We start from the raw sequence: 14,803 nt of genomic DNA, 5'->3' as shown, positions 1-14,803 counted from the left end.
TGTTTATTACATACACATATACTTAAACGTACTAATTATTAGTGTTATATCATATAATATTTGTATATAATGTAAAAGTTAATTACATTTTACTAACGTATTTATTACTGTTACCTGAATTGCAGTTGAAAGTTGCATCTAGTTGCATTGTGAATTCAAAAGAGTATCGTTCCGTATAATATTATGCTAATTTTAATTAAACACGTTCCTGGTTGATACCACATTTGCTCTAGATAAATTGGAGTTAATCCACATCTAGATGAGATGTAAAATGTTGCGAATACATTTTGAAGTCTAGAGTTTCCAGAGATGTTGCGTCCCAAGCAAAATATTTTTAGAATTTAAATATATCATGTTCATTAAATACTATTGTTTTATATAGTACAGTTAGTAGAATAATTAGAAATGAAGTGCTAATGTTGTCGACTACATACGGACCAGGAGTAACCTGACGAAGGCGTTTGTGGTCAGGGTCCCCACCAACATCCTGCCATGTCTACATTCATGAAGGAAAACTACTGGCCGAAGGGGGTGGAATGTAAGCACTACCATGGCTGATTGCTGTCGTCAGTGCCGTGACCATAGAAACAATTTACACTATTATTTAAAATGTATGTTTATAAACATTTTATTGAGATGCTTTCATATGTATGTTAGTCTATAAGGTATTTAAAATATGAGAAATTAGTAGTTTCAATTAAATAAATAAATAAAAATATCTGTGATTAGGACTTTCTGACTAATATTTAATATTTATCAATTGTTTTATGGAAACATAGACGATCGGACATAATTAATCCAAACACCACACTGGCTACTTATTACTGAAAACCTGCATAATGGTGACACTATATCACTACTATTATTGTATAATTGGTATATATAACACCTTCATAATTGATGGTTGTGTACTTAAATATTCATTTAAGAATATCTGCAATTAAGTCATAAAATATATTGTGTTGATTTTATTATATTATATACCTAATATAGTTGTTGTATAACCTTTTTACCAGGTCAAGGTATGGATTTCCTACCTAGTACCTACTTACGTACTGGTATTTTAACCTTCGCGTGTATGTTTGACCCATCTCCATAGTGCCACTTTTTATAGTTAAAGTTCGTCTTGCACTATGAAATTTCTCACATATTTCTTGTTTATAGCCGTCTTGTAACTCCTTAACAGGTTTTCAACTTACAATTTATGATTTTGCCGTATAGTCGACATCAAATATTTTGTAGTGTCAATAATACTTAAAATTATCTTAGGAGATAAAATTAATATATTGTAGGTACAGGTAATTACTATCAGAGTAACCAGGATTTCTTAATATTCTTACGACTAATTATGCAAGTTTTAATTTTTTATCACTATCCTATATACCGTCAAATACTACTATTATGTTATCTGTGCTACTAGATACTTCAGTTCAGAACAACTAGCTAGAATTTCAAGTGGTAATCTTTTTATGTTATTATTTAAAAAACCTATAAACCTTAATAATATCTTTCTAATACATTTTTTAAATAAATACCTACGAATTATTTACCGTGCAAAAAGTTGCATATAAGTTGCATAAGTTTCGACTTTTTTTATTTAGGGAATACTCTGGAATTTCACATATTGATTAAGTCGGTAGTAGTAAACTCATAATGCATTTTGTATTATTGTATAAATTGTAAAACAGCATTCGAATGTCCATACTTAACAATTACGTATGAAAAAATTAAGAAAAATGTAGAATGACCGAAATCCACTGACCCTATTTAAATGTGATTTGTAATTTGAAAATAATTATATCATTTTCCTGTATCACAGTCGGATTCCTTACTAACAACTTTATAATTGATACTATTTTGAAGTGCGTGTGACTCAATTCTCAGAAATACATTATAATTAAATGACGATTATGTTACTGATAACTATAAGGAATTAATCTATACTAGCGCCGTCATTATAAATCTTATAAAGTTGCATAATGAGCATTCAAATCATGTTTATATTGACTTAGTGATATAAACAAAGAAATAACAGAATATTATGTAAGTAATTGGTATATATCCGTGTTGTGATGAAGTTAGGATATATCTTCAAGATATTAATTTTTCATACTAATGATTGGTTGGGATATATCTTGATAATCGTTACTAAATTTTTATGTAATAATAAGGAATAAGTAAAAAAAACTACCGATGCCAGAGAAGGTGGTGAAGAAAGGCCAGGCGTGTATATTAATAGTTAATAGTAGTAGGATATTCAGAACTCGGTGGATATTTGCACCACGGACTATATAAAAAATGTTATAAAACTACAATAGTTTTGTCAAATCTGCTTCTACTGCGTAATTTGTATACAATTTACCGATATCATCAAAACACGTACCATCATCATTACGAACGTCACGCTTTGACGATTATAATCTTTTGTTTAAATTCTAAATGATCTCTAAAAATATTATATTGAAAGGCAACTGGTACTTGAATAAAAGTGAGTACAAGATGTTAGACAATAAAAAAAAATGTGTTTCTTATTTTTTTTTTATTGTCTAACATCTTGTACTCACATATATGTGCATATATATTTATATATAGTGTCTGTAGAACTGTAATGAACTAGGTGACTTGAAAAAAAGTTGATAATTGAATTCGCATATTATGTTATATATTCAAGTAATACATCATGCTGAATATAAAAAAATGCTATATTTCCCTCTTTACTTGTTAATTTAAATACTTATCTATATCAACATTTATATCAGGTATTCTATATTTATCAAAATCTTTTATTGTTTTCAATATATTTGAGGTAGTAGTACTAACTAAAAAATAAAAGAATATCATACCTTACATAGCGGATACTAATCCGCTATGTTAGGTATGATATTCTTTTATTTTCTTTGCAAGAGGCAAAAGAAAGAGAATAAAAGAAGAAAGAAGAGCATAGTGTTCGTATTGTTTAATTTTAGTTATTAATGACTTAACCATCACTTAGCATAATACATTTTCTCCTACTGTTTGTGTGGCCTTTACTCGTAATTGACTATTACTGTGATGACCACTGGTTGTGATAATGACAACTAATTGCTATCAATGGAACAGGTTATTAAATAGACTTACGCACAATTATATTACGTAGGTATACGTTACTTGTAATGACAGCTATGCATAAGGGTCAATTGTATAGGTAGCTCTATACACTTGTATTACATAGAACCCAGCACCATATAAAGATACATATGTATCTTTATGTATGCCATATATATATGTATATAGATACATATCTATCTATACATGCAATGCATGCACGGCATTTATAAGCCTCTAAATAATAGAAACTGTATGAAAAATGATACAAAAACACGAGTAAAACAAATAAGGATATACATATATAATAATAGTTTTTTTATATATTACTGTATTTTTTATTTTGTTGTTCTGTTTTCTTATGCTGATTATTTTTTAATGCCTTTGTACTAGTTTTCTCTAGTAGCTGAATATATACATTTACATCACCAAGGAACGTTTCTTTGTTTAAGTAAGCTAATACAGTCCTACACCATAAATACCATACATATATACAGTAATAAAAATGTTAAAAAAAACTTTGTCTTTGTAAAGTGTTTAATGTAAAATATTCCTTATAAATTTATCCTTCATTTATTCAGATTTCCGTACCGAGCTTCGATACGTAATTGGGCCATTGTCTAGGTGAGTGTCATTAGTCTCACCAAACTACTCTGTTCCAGGAACTCAAAACTGCTTTTGATTACCGCAATCCTCCTGAATGGATCTCTGCATCGGATGCAGATGGTTTCTACCAGTTATAAGTTATAGATATGATCATGTTATATCTTCTTTCTGCTGCTTTAGATTAACTTTGAATATCAAGTGAATAGTTTTATTGCATTGTTGTACATATTCCAAAAGAACAAATATTTGGTAGTAATTATTTTTCACTCAATTATGTATGACTTGTAGAAAGATTTTACATTAAAATTTGTATTAACCGTTCATATTATGTGACAAAAATAAGCCAAAATGGCTTCTAAAGCAATTAGGGTTTGTTAAATTCTTATTCAGTATGGTTTATTCGTTTGATCCATAAAACAACAATAACCTTGACGAAAACCAGACTTTATACAAGTGTATGCAAGTAGTTATTTGTTGACATACAAAAGAAACATAATAAAACTTTATCTTTATTTCTATCTTAATAATAATCGTCTTATTATGAATAACATACAGAAACTGGGTAGAAGAAAATGTTTTTGCGCAAGGTTGAATTAAACATTGTCATTTTTTTTATAAAAACAACGTTGCATACTAACCTGCTATAAAAACACATTTTTCTTTGAATAGATAATGGGTATTTAGTTAGTATTTATTACGATTGAAAATGAATCTCATATAAGGCGATACAAACTGAAGTTCATATAAAAAGATCTAGCTTTTAAAATTTGTAGGTCTTTTTATGTCTATGTCCTTAACGAAAGATGCAGATAGAGGTAGTTAAGATTAATAGATGGATAAGACCATCTATTAATCTTAACTACCTTTATAAAGTACCTATTTTTTGATCCAAAACAAAATGCTCACAAATATGAAATGCAATGAATGTTTCGTTCCAACATAGAATAAAGGGGTACAGTGATATGGAAAATAAACGTGAAAAATCGTAGGAACAGAAACTTCCCTCACGTTCTCAGAATATAACTGTAGGACGCGTGCGATTCCACGTTCTCGACGTCGGAATATCGCATTTTCGTCTGCACTATAACGAAACTGCCAAATTGCATATCGATATGGATACGAGCCTTACCACGGCGATACAGTAACTGGAAGTGATATCAGTACAATTCAAATAGACCTATATTTTGATGTAATTAAGACCGAATTTTATAGAATCACTAGGATTCTCGACTCATCGCCTAGTTACCCATGACTTTTAAGTAGTTTACAGTCGATGTCTCTTTAGAATAAAGTACTATTTAAAATAGAAGCCTTTGTATAATCGGTAAGCATTTTTTAGTTTAATCGTTATAAAAATACAAACAGTCCAAATCTTCCCCTTTACCGTATTAGTTTTGTAAAATCATGTTTTTAGAGAAGACTTATAATAAAAAAATAAAGTAAATAGAAATTTATATTCGTAATGTTTTTGAGATAATTTGTAGTTATGATATACCTATATTTTTTTTAATTTTTTTTTCTTTTATCATAAATATACATAATAACTACTATTTTTGAGATGCCTTAAACTCTATACAACTATACGGTGATATGTACAACATAAAGATAGTTCGTTAAAATGTGGTTTGATTCAAATCAAAACACAAAAACATGTCAGTTGAAGCCGATGCATCCGATATCGATAAAATATCGAATACAAAAGCTCAGAATGCCGAAACGATTGAAGCGATATCGATAACGATTTGATCGAATATCGCCATAGATTATATTGATATGGTTATCGTCCTCTCCGCGACGATGCGATTTCCTCGGTGTGCACATTTACTCTACCTACTTCTAAGATGAGTATTTTTACGATTACTTAGTATACAGCATTAACAATTTTTTTAGATTAATCTAATAACAACTAATTGAAGTCAATCTTTTCGGCCTTCTGTTCGGGGAAGCAAAATGTTTTAGTGTTATTTGTGAACAGCCATACAAAGTCCGATGGCGTTGTTTGACCTTGATTGTTTCCGTCAACGAATGTACCTTGACATTGTAATGTAGCATGTAATTTATTATAATTTTTATTTATATTATATTTCACCACTAGTGATCCTCCTCGGCTTCGCACAGGTGTACAGTGTATGTGACGTTGGCGGTATAGCTCTACTTAATATGTTCATGTAAGTTTTTCGGAAGAAAATCAGAAGACAGAATCACATTCACATTTAAAAATATTGTTTTAAGATATTATGGTGATGGTAATATGTATACGATAATCATACAGGTATTTTGTAATGTTTTAATTATACATGGAATTCAGCTATATAATTTATATTCATTTTTCTTGTATCGTCGTCAGTAAGTCAAGGCTGTCTTGTACCTTTATGTGTTAACTTTAGAAAAACAAACTATTTTCTTCTGTCAATCTCCTTCATAGTACTTTTACTATGAAGGTATGTCATTAAAAGGTAAATGTTAATTTACCTTTTAATGACAATCACTTCTTTATGACGATATACTTAAGTTTAATGCAATCCAGGATAAAGTATTATTGTGACGAGGTCGGCGTGCATTACATAATTATTATAATTGAAGTTATCGTACTTGAACTGTTACAAGTTAACAACAAACCACAACAGCCAATGATGTCTCAATAATTTAAATTCATGCAGTCATTTGAATTATGTGAAGGAATATATAAAAAGACACTATACTTGTTATGTGCTATACTTTATTTGCATTTTCCACGATCTCGAACATCATCTGTCAGCAAAGAGATTAAGAAGTGGTAGTATTCCCCATTAGATACCCTTTGAAAGTTTTTCTTTATGTAAGGAGGAAGCCCGCATGTATTGACTATCGACGCTGAGGTAATAGGAAGACCTCAAGAAATAAATTATTCTGGCAATGTGTTACTTACACATATCAAAGAAGATAATAAAAAAAACTATAAAATGTAAGAGACTAAAAAAACTAATTTTAGTGGGCAAAACAATTAGGAATACTGCTTACTCGTTCTGAAAGAAGATTTTGTATATAAAACCTATCATAAAAAATGCATAGCATTAGGATATTTTCGCTGTTTATGCATATCTTACGGTTTAATAAATACAATTTAACTTTCAAAATTTATTTGTGATTTGGATAACTTAGTCATACATGATATAATAATTATATATATTTTTTATCTACCATCGAAATAATGTAATCTACACTGCCTATTGGTTACTTGATATTATTTAGATACATAAATGTCTTATGCAGTCACATAAAATATTAACACCTTATGCCTTATTTTAGTACGATCTTCTACGATGCAGTCAATGACGGGGTCATTGTGCAACACTCTCGTAACAGTCAAGATCGACGAACCGATACGCCACGGTCAAGGACGGATTTCAATGTCTTAATCAGCATATCCACAGACCAATTGGTGTTTATAGAAATACAAGTAGTTACTACGTATAATTTTGGATGATCTCTCTTGTCGTCTTATTATATAGCTATCCCACTTCAGCCGGGACTAAGTTAGCTTGTTTTAGATAGGGATAGCATGTAATTTTGGATTTTACTTTGTATAAAATTTTAAATTCTTATATTGAGCTTAATCTGAAATTTATAAGTTTCTTGCGGGTTTATTTTTAGGTCCTATCAAAGGCCAAATAAATTATAGACATATAATGCAAACATTGGCTATTTCTAACATCATTTAGTTATTTTCTCTCTTATTTGTTAGTTTCTTCATATTATTATGTTAAGAGTTTACAATTTAAATTAACTTACATTACATATGCATACATGCAACTGTTTTAGATGTGTGATGACGATCTAATAAAAATGCTTAACCACTTGAAATTGAAAAATCATCGAAACCCACTATAGTTATAAAAGAGTTATAAAATTTAAAAAAATATAATGATTGAATCTGATTTTTACCTGTAGTCTATTCTAGTATGTACCTACGTTTTATATCTGCGTCTGTTAAGTTACGTTTGGAGCATCCGGCGGCGAGTTGCAGTTTGGGTTTTATTAATTTTTCCATATATAACGAGGTGCATTGCTGCTAGCGTTACCGATTTTTCATTGTTGTTCTCATGTAATATTTCATTTAAATGACATTTGTATGGGATTGTATTATAATTTGCATGCGACTCATATCATCTTTAAAACCATTATATCAAAATTTATTATTAACTGAGACATTGTGAGATTATTTTTTCGAAACATTTGAAATTTCTAATTACTTTAAATTCTCTCTCAATCTCACGAGTTAATTCTTTCAAATTTAAGCAAATTATTCAAGTCAGCATTTAGGACGATTTTTTGGTACAGTTTTGGTTAATGGACGTTGCTTTTACAGTCCAGAAACATCTGCTTTACTATATGTACTAGGCTATGATGGCAGCCGTAGGCGGTGCTTTGGAATTTAGCAACTGAACGAGTATTTTTTAACCACCAACGAAAAAATATAAGCATTCTAGAGATTAACATCTCTGTATCCGTCCCTTGCATTATAGTTTCGAAATGGTTTAAAAAGATTTTGTTGCGATTGATTTGTGTAAACACTAATAATAACAACATGCTTGACTACTTATGAAGATCCGTTCAGCCGTTTGAAATTTATCAACTCTATACTAGTTGACGAAGATGCATTTTTTGTCGGGACCTGTTTACATTTTTAATTTAATAGTCAGATTAAATTTACATGTCAAAATACAATAGCAATGTACTATTTTAGTAATGTATTACAATACGTCTTGACATCCGTTGCATCGGGCCGATCTTTCGAGTTTTGGTAAATTGGCACGTGAGAAGGTTAGTTTGGTTAGACGTGCTGAAATTAAAGAACGATCGAACTCTACCAAACATATTAGAGCTACCGATTGAATGATAAATCGTGTATTTTTTGGTAATAAAAAAAGCTTGATTGATTTTAAAAATCTTAAACTACAGAAAGTATTAAATAAAGAATTCAATGTTCGAATTATTATAATGACAAGACTAACAATAAGGTACTAGAAAGATAATGAATATTTTAAATTGATGTTGGAAAATATCGGAAAACTTATGCAGCTTAAATTAAAGTCACGAGTAAATGTATCATGTTTTTCGTTCTATGACCAGGGTGGAGAGTTTTGATCAAATTTGTTCATTTATTCATTTGCAAAATATTTAGTAAGGAATTTGTACAAAGAAACAAACCGATGTGGGCGCGCAATGTATCACAATAGACCGAATCACGTAAACGCCGGAAAACGTCCGCACGGATGGACGCTGTGAATGCAAGCATCCGTATTTCGATGTGCACCAGGTTTTATTATAATGATAGCTACATTTCGCATTCTCTCCTAAAAGTTGGTTACGTATAATTATTTCCTTTGAATATTTAATACTTGCTATTTTCTGTGACGATGCTTACGTGAATTTCGTTCAAAAGACTTCTGAGTGTTATCTATTGCATGAACCAAACTTCAGTGGAATTTGTTTACCCGTTCAAAAACTGTCACATTTATAATATTAATAGGAGTTCTTACAAATGGATTGGGTGCAGTATACTTGAATATGTTACAGAATTGGAAAATTTAAGAGTCAGTAAGTCTGAAAAAATATGTTGTATATGTTTGTATTAGGTATATACTCGTATTTTATGGATTACTGTCATTTATTTGTATAAAAAAGTAAAAGCACATATTCTTCTATAATTTTACAAAATCAATAAACAAAAATTACTAATAAAACATACAAATAACTTTACACGCCTTAATGGTATATACTAATCCAATATGTCTCAAAGTTTTAAAATAGGTTCATATGTTATCTCTCTGCCAGTTTAAAAAAACAAATGTGAAATCGAAAATATTTTCTATTTGCCAATGGTTAATAAAACTTAAAACATTTGAATGTACAAGTAATAGTATGGAAATCAATACGAAAGGTTTGCGATAATGGACGAAAATCTAGACAAAGCGTTATGTCGGTTTACCGGACCGGTGATTTACAATAGATTTACGATGAATTACGTGCCGGAGCCGGTCCGGGCCGCGTCAATTCAGAATGCGAATGCGGGCGCCCGCAATTCTGCGTGCACCTGTGTTTTGAATTAATTGTAGAAATATCAGGTTTTAGTATTGTTACTTTTCTATAGTACTTCTTCTTTCGGTATGATGATATTTTATTGTTTGGGATGTTTTCATGTTTGAAACACATTCGAACAGTATACTGGGTAGCTATAGTAAAATATATTTGTGAAATTAGAAGGAGTAGAAAGTAATCTAGCCACATACACATTATCTGGGGAGGCAAAATACCATTTTTGAGTATTAAATTATTGATAAATTAAAAGATAATTTGAAGTAAATTTTCATGCTTATTGTTTATGCATGAAAAATACGGATTAAAATACTTTCTATTAAATATCCTAGAAGTACATATGTGTAACGTAAATTTAACGTCTATACGAAAAATCGATCAAGTATGTCATACAAAAATATATTTACATATCTTATTTTTATTAAAAAAATACTCATATATTACTTGATTATTTGTTAAGGGTTAATAATATTTTTCTTTAGGTTGTATTCTCTGTAGTTCTTTAAAATAAAATTACATTTTGTATTTTGTACACCAATTTGGTATTGTACAAAAGAAACTGTTTAAAATTCATTACAATCTTAAATTATATTGTCGGATCGAATTTTGTCTCGTAAAATTACAGTCAAAAGTTTTTAACAAAGCGACATACCGACAATTCATAACTACATACATCCCTGAATGTATGTGCAAAAATTCCGCATGAATTACGGAGGGAGCACTTATACTTATTTATTTGGCACCTTGTGATTAAAAAACATGTACTGTACGGGCAATTTACAATCGATTTTTTTATAATTTATTAATTTTAATTAATGCAGGTTGTATCATCGGGTCATTGTCAATGTACTGGATCATGGATGTCATACAACTATAATCGAGGTAAAAATTCGACTATTGCTCTTTTTTTTAAATTAATTTTCAATTGAATATTTTGGATTATTATATAATTACTATTAATTATAGCTAGCCAGTGTCAATTAATGACCCTTGACTTCTATGTTCGCCCAGACCTGCTCATTGATTCAATTTAGTATTTCTTCTATCTTATGCATATATCTGAAATAAAGGCATGACATGAATTATGAAGAAATTGGAATAAAATTACTGGATACCAATACTGGCGATATAACTCATTACGGTTTTTTTTCGGTTATTTACGGTTCTCTGAGATTTTTCTGTATACGCATTAACAAATTGTTTCACAGACATAAACATGCGGGTAATTTAGTCCGCACTGCATGGGTCGACTTCCATGGTCCTCTAATGTTTATTTTCATTGAAAACCCAGTTCAGCCGTAGGTACATTAATAACGTGAGACGTGTTACAGTAACCGCAACGCTTAGAAAGTGAAACTCAAACAATACGTGAAGGTTCCCTGTTGAACTTTATTCATTAGTTATATGTGAAGTACTTGCCTACTAAAAGTCAAAAGTTCTCGCTTCCAATAGGGTCACGTACTACTGTTGTCCTACAAGTTTCTTGTACAATAATATTTTATTAGTGAGATTGGTGTTACTGGACGGATTTTGTGTAATTAAATTTTTATGAACATATAACATATATTCAGTAAATTACCATTGCATAAATAATAAAGTAATGACTACTATATATTATTACTATAGTTAATTATGGTTATGGAGCATTTGTGTAAATATATATTTTGCTTTTAATTTTCTATTGATCGAAAATATACGCATGAATCTGTATATTTATATAGTATACAGATTCATAACGTTTGTAATATTCTGTTATTTTATTCAGTAAAGTTTTAAATATTCTAGGTACTGATTTTTATTTCAGAATAGTCGATTCATTATCGATATTCTTATTTGTCACTTGTATACATTACTCGAATTACTGAAGATAAAAAAAACAGTTACATTGAAAATCATTCTTGTCATTTTTGGTTTCCTTAGGTATAAAAATAGTTACATCTGAGAAGAAAGGTTTTCGCCCTTCTTGCCAGATAATGGAAGAAGTAGTTTGCTGTCTTGTTTACTTAGGTATATATTAAGGTACTTTATTAATTTCAGTACCCTTGAGGGTACTGAAGTATGAGACTAAGTAATATATTGGGCGTATTCTACCATTAGTAGTAGTATTCTACAATCAGATGGCATGTATTCTACCATTGTGGTATAAAACAATTGAAGATGCATCAAGGTATTATAATAACCTAGTCAATTAAGTTATAAATCATTTTATTATTCCAATTAATTATAGGAAGAGTAAAACACGATATACACGTACATATTTCAAATAAATTATGCATAATCAACATTAAACATCTAATAAATCTAGCTATACGTAAGTACTACAGACTAGAATGAATGAAGTCAATATTCGAAATATATCATTGTTTGTATGTATATGACATACTGTTTATCTATAAAATAAAAATATTAAATTCCTAGTTAGAAAAAAATAGGGCAAGGTTAACTATAAACTTATTTAATTGTTTTTTTTGTTTACATACATATTTATATGAATACCAGGGATATCTTTTTTTTCTGAAAACTAATTTTCATTTAAATAATTAGAAAATACGTAATATGGAACCAGTAGATTTTTTGTTATACAATTATAGCTACTACGAATATACAGACACGGGTCAATGTCGAGTGTTAATCAGGGTCATCTAGTAAGCGATTAGTGATGTGCCGCTTAATTTGATTGTAATGATGGCCATCAACATGTTTCATTGATGACGTCACAATATTAAAAAACCTGCTTAGGAAATAATGCTGTTAAGTTGTATACATTAAAATGTTTAGTAGTAAACTGATTAAAAAAAATATTACTACAAGTAGTAGTAATATTTTTTTTAATTTCTTTAGAAGCGTTTAGAAATAATTGTTTAAGGATATGTATGAGAATATAGACAATAAAACTATATATTATCAAACATATAGTAGTAGGGTTTTGTATGAACCTAAATTAATCTTTTATAGAGGTAGAATTTGTAAAAAATCTGCTGAGAATCTCTTCAATATCAGACGCCAAGCAGCTTGCTTTGTAATCTGTTTTTAGGTTGCGGGTTCGAGATAAGACAGTGAAATTACAGGACACGAGGCATGATATCTTCGTCCTCAAAATGGCATAATACAAAACTAAGCTCGTATGCCATTCTAGTCCCTTAATAAACTAAGTAAAATAAAACTCTATCAGCAACTGTTAAGCTATGTAAAAAATATTGTTATATTAGTACATACTCATTGGAATTATAACTGAGTTTTAATTACTTTTTTACGTTTTTTGATGATAATATTATTATAGCTCTTTGACTACTAAATAATATTTATTAATTATAAGGTAGTTTGAGTATAGAGTTTAAAATAAACAATTTTAAAGTACATTTTTTTAGAAACTTCCGTATTTCGGATTATCTGATCTCTTGACGTTAATTATAGTATAGCCGGCGTATTTATATTTGTATTGTCGATTTAATGAATATGTCAGTTTGTCTGTTTACCTGTCTAGGTCTGAACCATGAAATCAGTGTAATCGTTGATATTACACCTTACATTTGTGATTTTTTTTTTATGTTTTTTTATGTAACTAGAATGGTAAGGTGGCTGACGATGCAACTGATAGAATGCACAAATGTACACATTCTGTAATGCCCGTGGACATAAGGCATTACCATCCCTCAGGAGTACGGTGCCATGCCTCCGAATCCTATTTAAATTTACTGTCACATAATTTTCTTTCAATCCGTCACAGCTGGAATATCTGCTTGATGTTAAAAATAATATTCTTAGTAGAATTTACTCGTTGGAATTATTCAAGGACAAGAGTTTGATAATGTACATAAATTTATAACAAAAAAAATATTTAATGCATCCTTTTTATTAGGTCTCTAGTCTAGGTAATAATCGATTTCTTAAAACTTGGCCAAATCTAGAAATAAGTAAACATAAGTTGGGGAGCCTGTGGTAAACAAATAGCACCATATTGCATAATTTCATATAGTATAGTTATAGTGAAAGAACAAGGACTTAATGACCTGATTTCACTAACAGAGCACTTACCGGAAACGGCCGTTTCCGGGGATTTTTGAATATAATTAATGTTCTTTATTACTACTTTATCCTCTACTCTTCATACATATTACATACCAGATTTTAAATACGATTTAAGTTGGAAGAACTTTTTTATTTATTAAATCTATTATTTCACATATATATTATAAGTAACAGACATATATATGTAAATTAACAGAGTAATAAGACATAAAAATGTGACCTTTTTGTTCAAGGAGTTTCTTCCAGATTATAAAGGTTTAATTAATTAACAAATAAGAGGAATTTTATTTATAGTAAAAACATACCTTTATGCGAGCTCACAGTGCATCCAACATCTTCGAATAATATGTGAACAGGTGGACGTTTAGCCATACGGTTCAGAGCCTTAAGGGTTGAGCCGGCTCGTTCCAAAGCAGCAGGTGTCCATTGATTCTCCTGTTGGTTGACCACTAGGGGATTATTCTGATCAGTTGGAGGGGCAGAAGCGTGCGCAAGGGTAGCACCAGCGATCGCGCGACGTACCAAAGGAACGGTCGACATTTCCAATTATTCTATTTTTATCATATCACAAAATGTAGATTGTAATTTTTTTGGTAATGTAACCTACTTAGTAAAATTAAAGTATCCCTTTTACAATATTTTAATTTCAACAGAAAAAATAAATAGGCACAAATTCACAAATTTAATTATTGTTCCAAATTTAAATTGTTTGTATGAAATAAATTTGTTGTGTTTAGCGATGTTTTTGTTTAATCAAGAGTCGGTTGCACTGTACGTGAGTTCCGCAAAGCCGCGCAAGCGTGCAGTTGGAATCAAAGGCGCAATGAAACTAGTAAAGCCATTCATATTATGATAAAAGGCAATGTTAAAGCGTTGATCTATAAATAAATTCGTAATTAGTCATTTAATGTATAGACCTAATTAAATTGTTAATGATATTATTTAACCTAAACCTATCACATCACTAAACTATTGTGACATTGGTGTTCGATACTAGAAAAGTATA

General features: G+C 29.9%; 1 protein-coding gene across 2 annotated transcripts in view; it reads right to left on the bottom strand.

Moving 5' to 3' along the window:
- LOC131849409 (ATP-binding cassette subfamily G member 4-like) overlaps positions 1-14,592 on the bottom strand; it is a 59,659-nt gene extending 45,067 nt beyond the window's left edge. For both annotated transcript variants that reach the window (XM_059199478.1, XM_059199479.1), the window contains exon 1: positions 14,103-14,592. In XM_059199478.1, coding sequence (XP_059055461.1) covers positions 14,103-14,337 — 235 coding nt within the window. In that variant the 5' untranslated portion in view covers positions 14,338-14,592. The remainder of the gene's footprint in view (positions 1-14,102) is intronic.
- Positions 14,593-14,803: the final 211 nt, after the last annotated feature.

The sequence above is a fragment of the Achroia grisella genome, unplaced genomic scaffold (genome assembly GCF_030625045.1).
Source record: "Achroia grisella isolate CSIRO2021 unplaced genomic scaffold, CSIRO_AGI_Agris_v1 utg642, whole genome shotgun sequence".
In the NCBI taxonomy this organism is placed as follows: Eukaryota; Metazoa; Arthropoda; class Insecta; order Lepidoptera; family Pyralidae; genus Achroia; species Achroia grisella.
The sequence above is the reverse complement of the archived record's forward strand: the minus strand, read 5'-3'. Positions and strand labels throughout refer to the sequence as shown.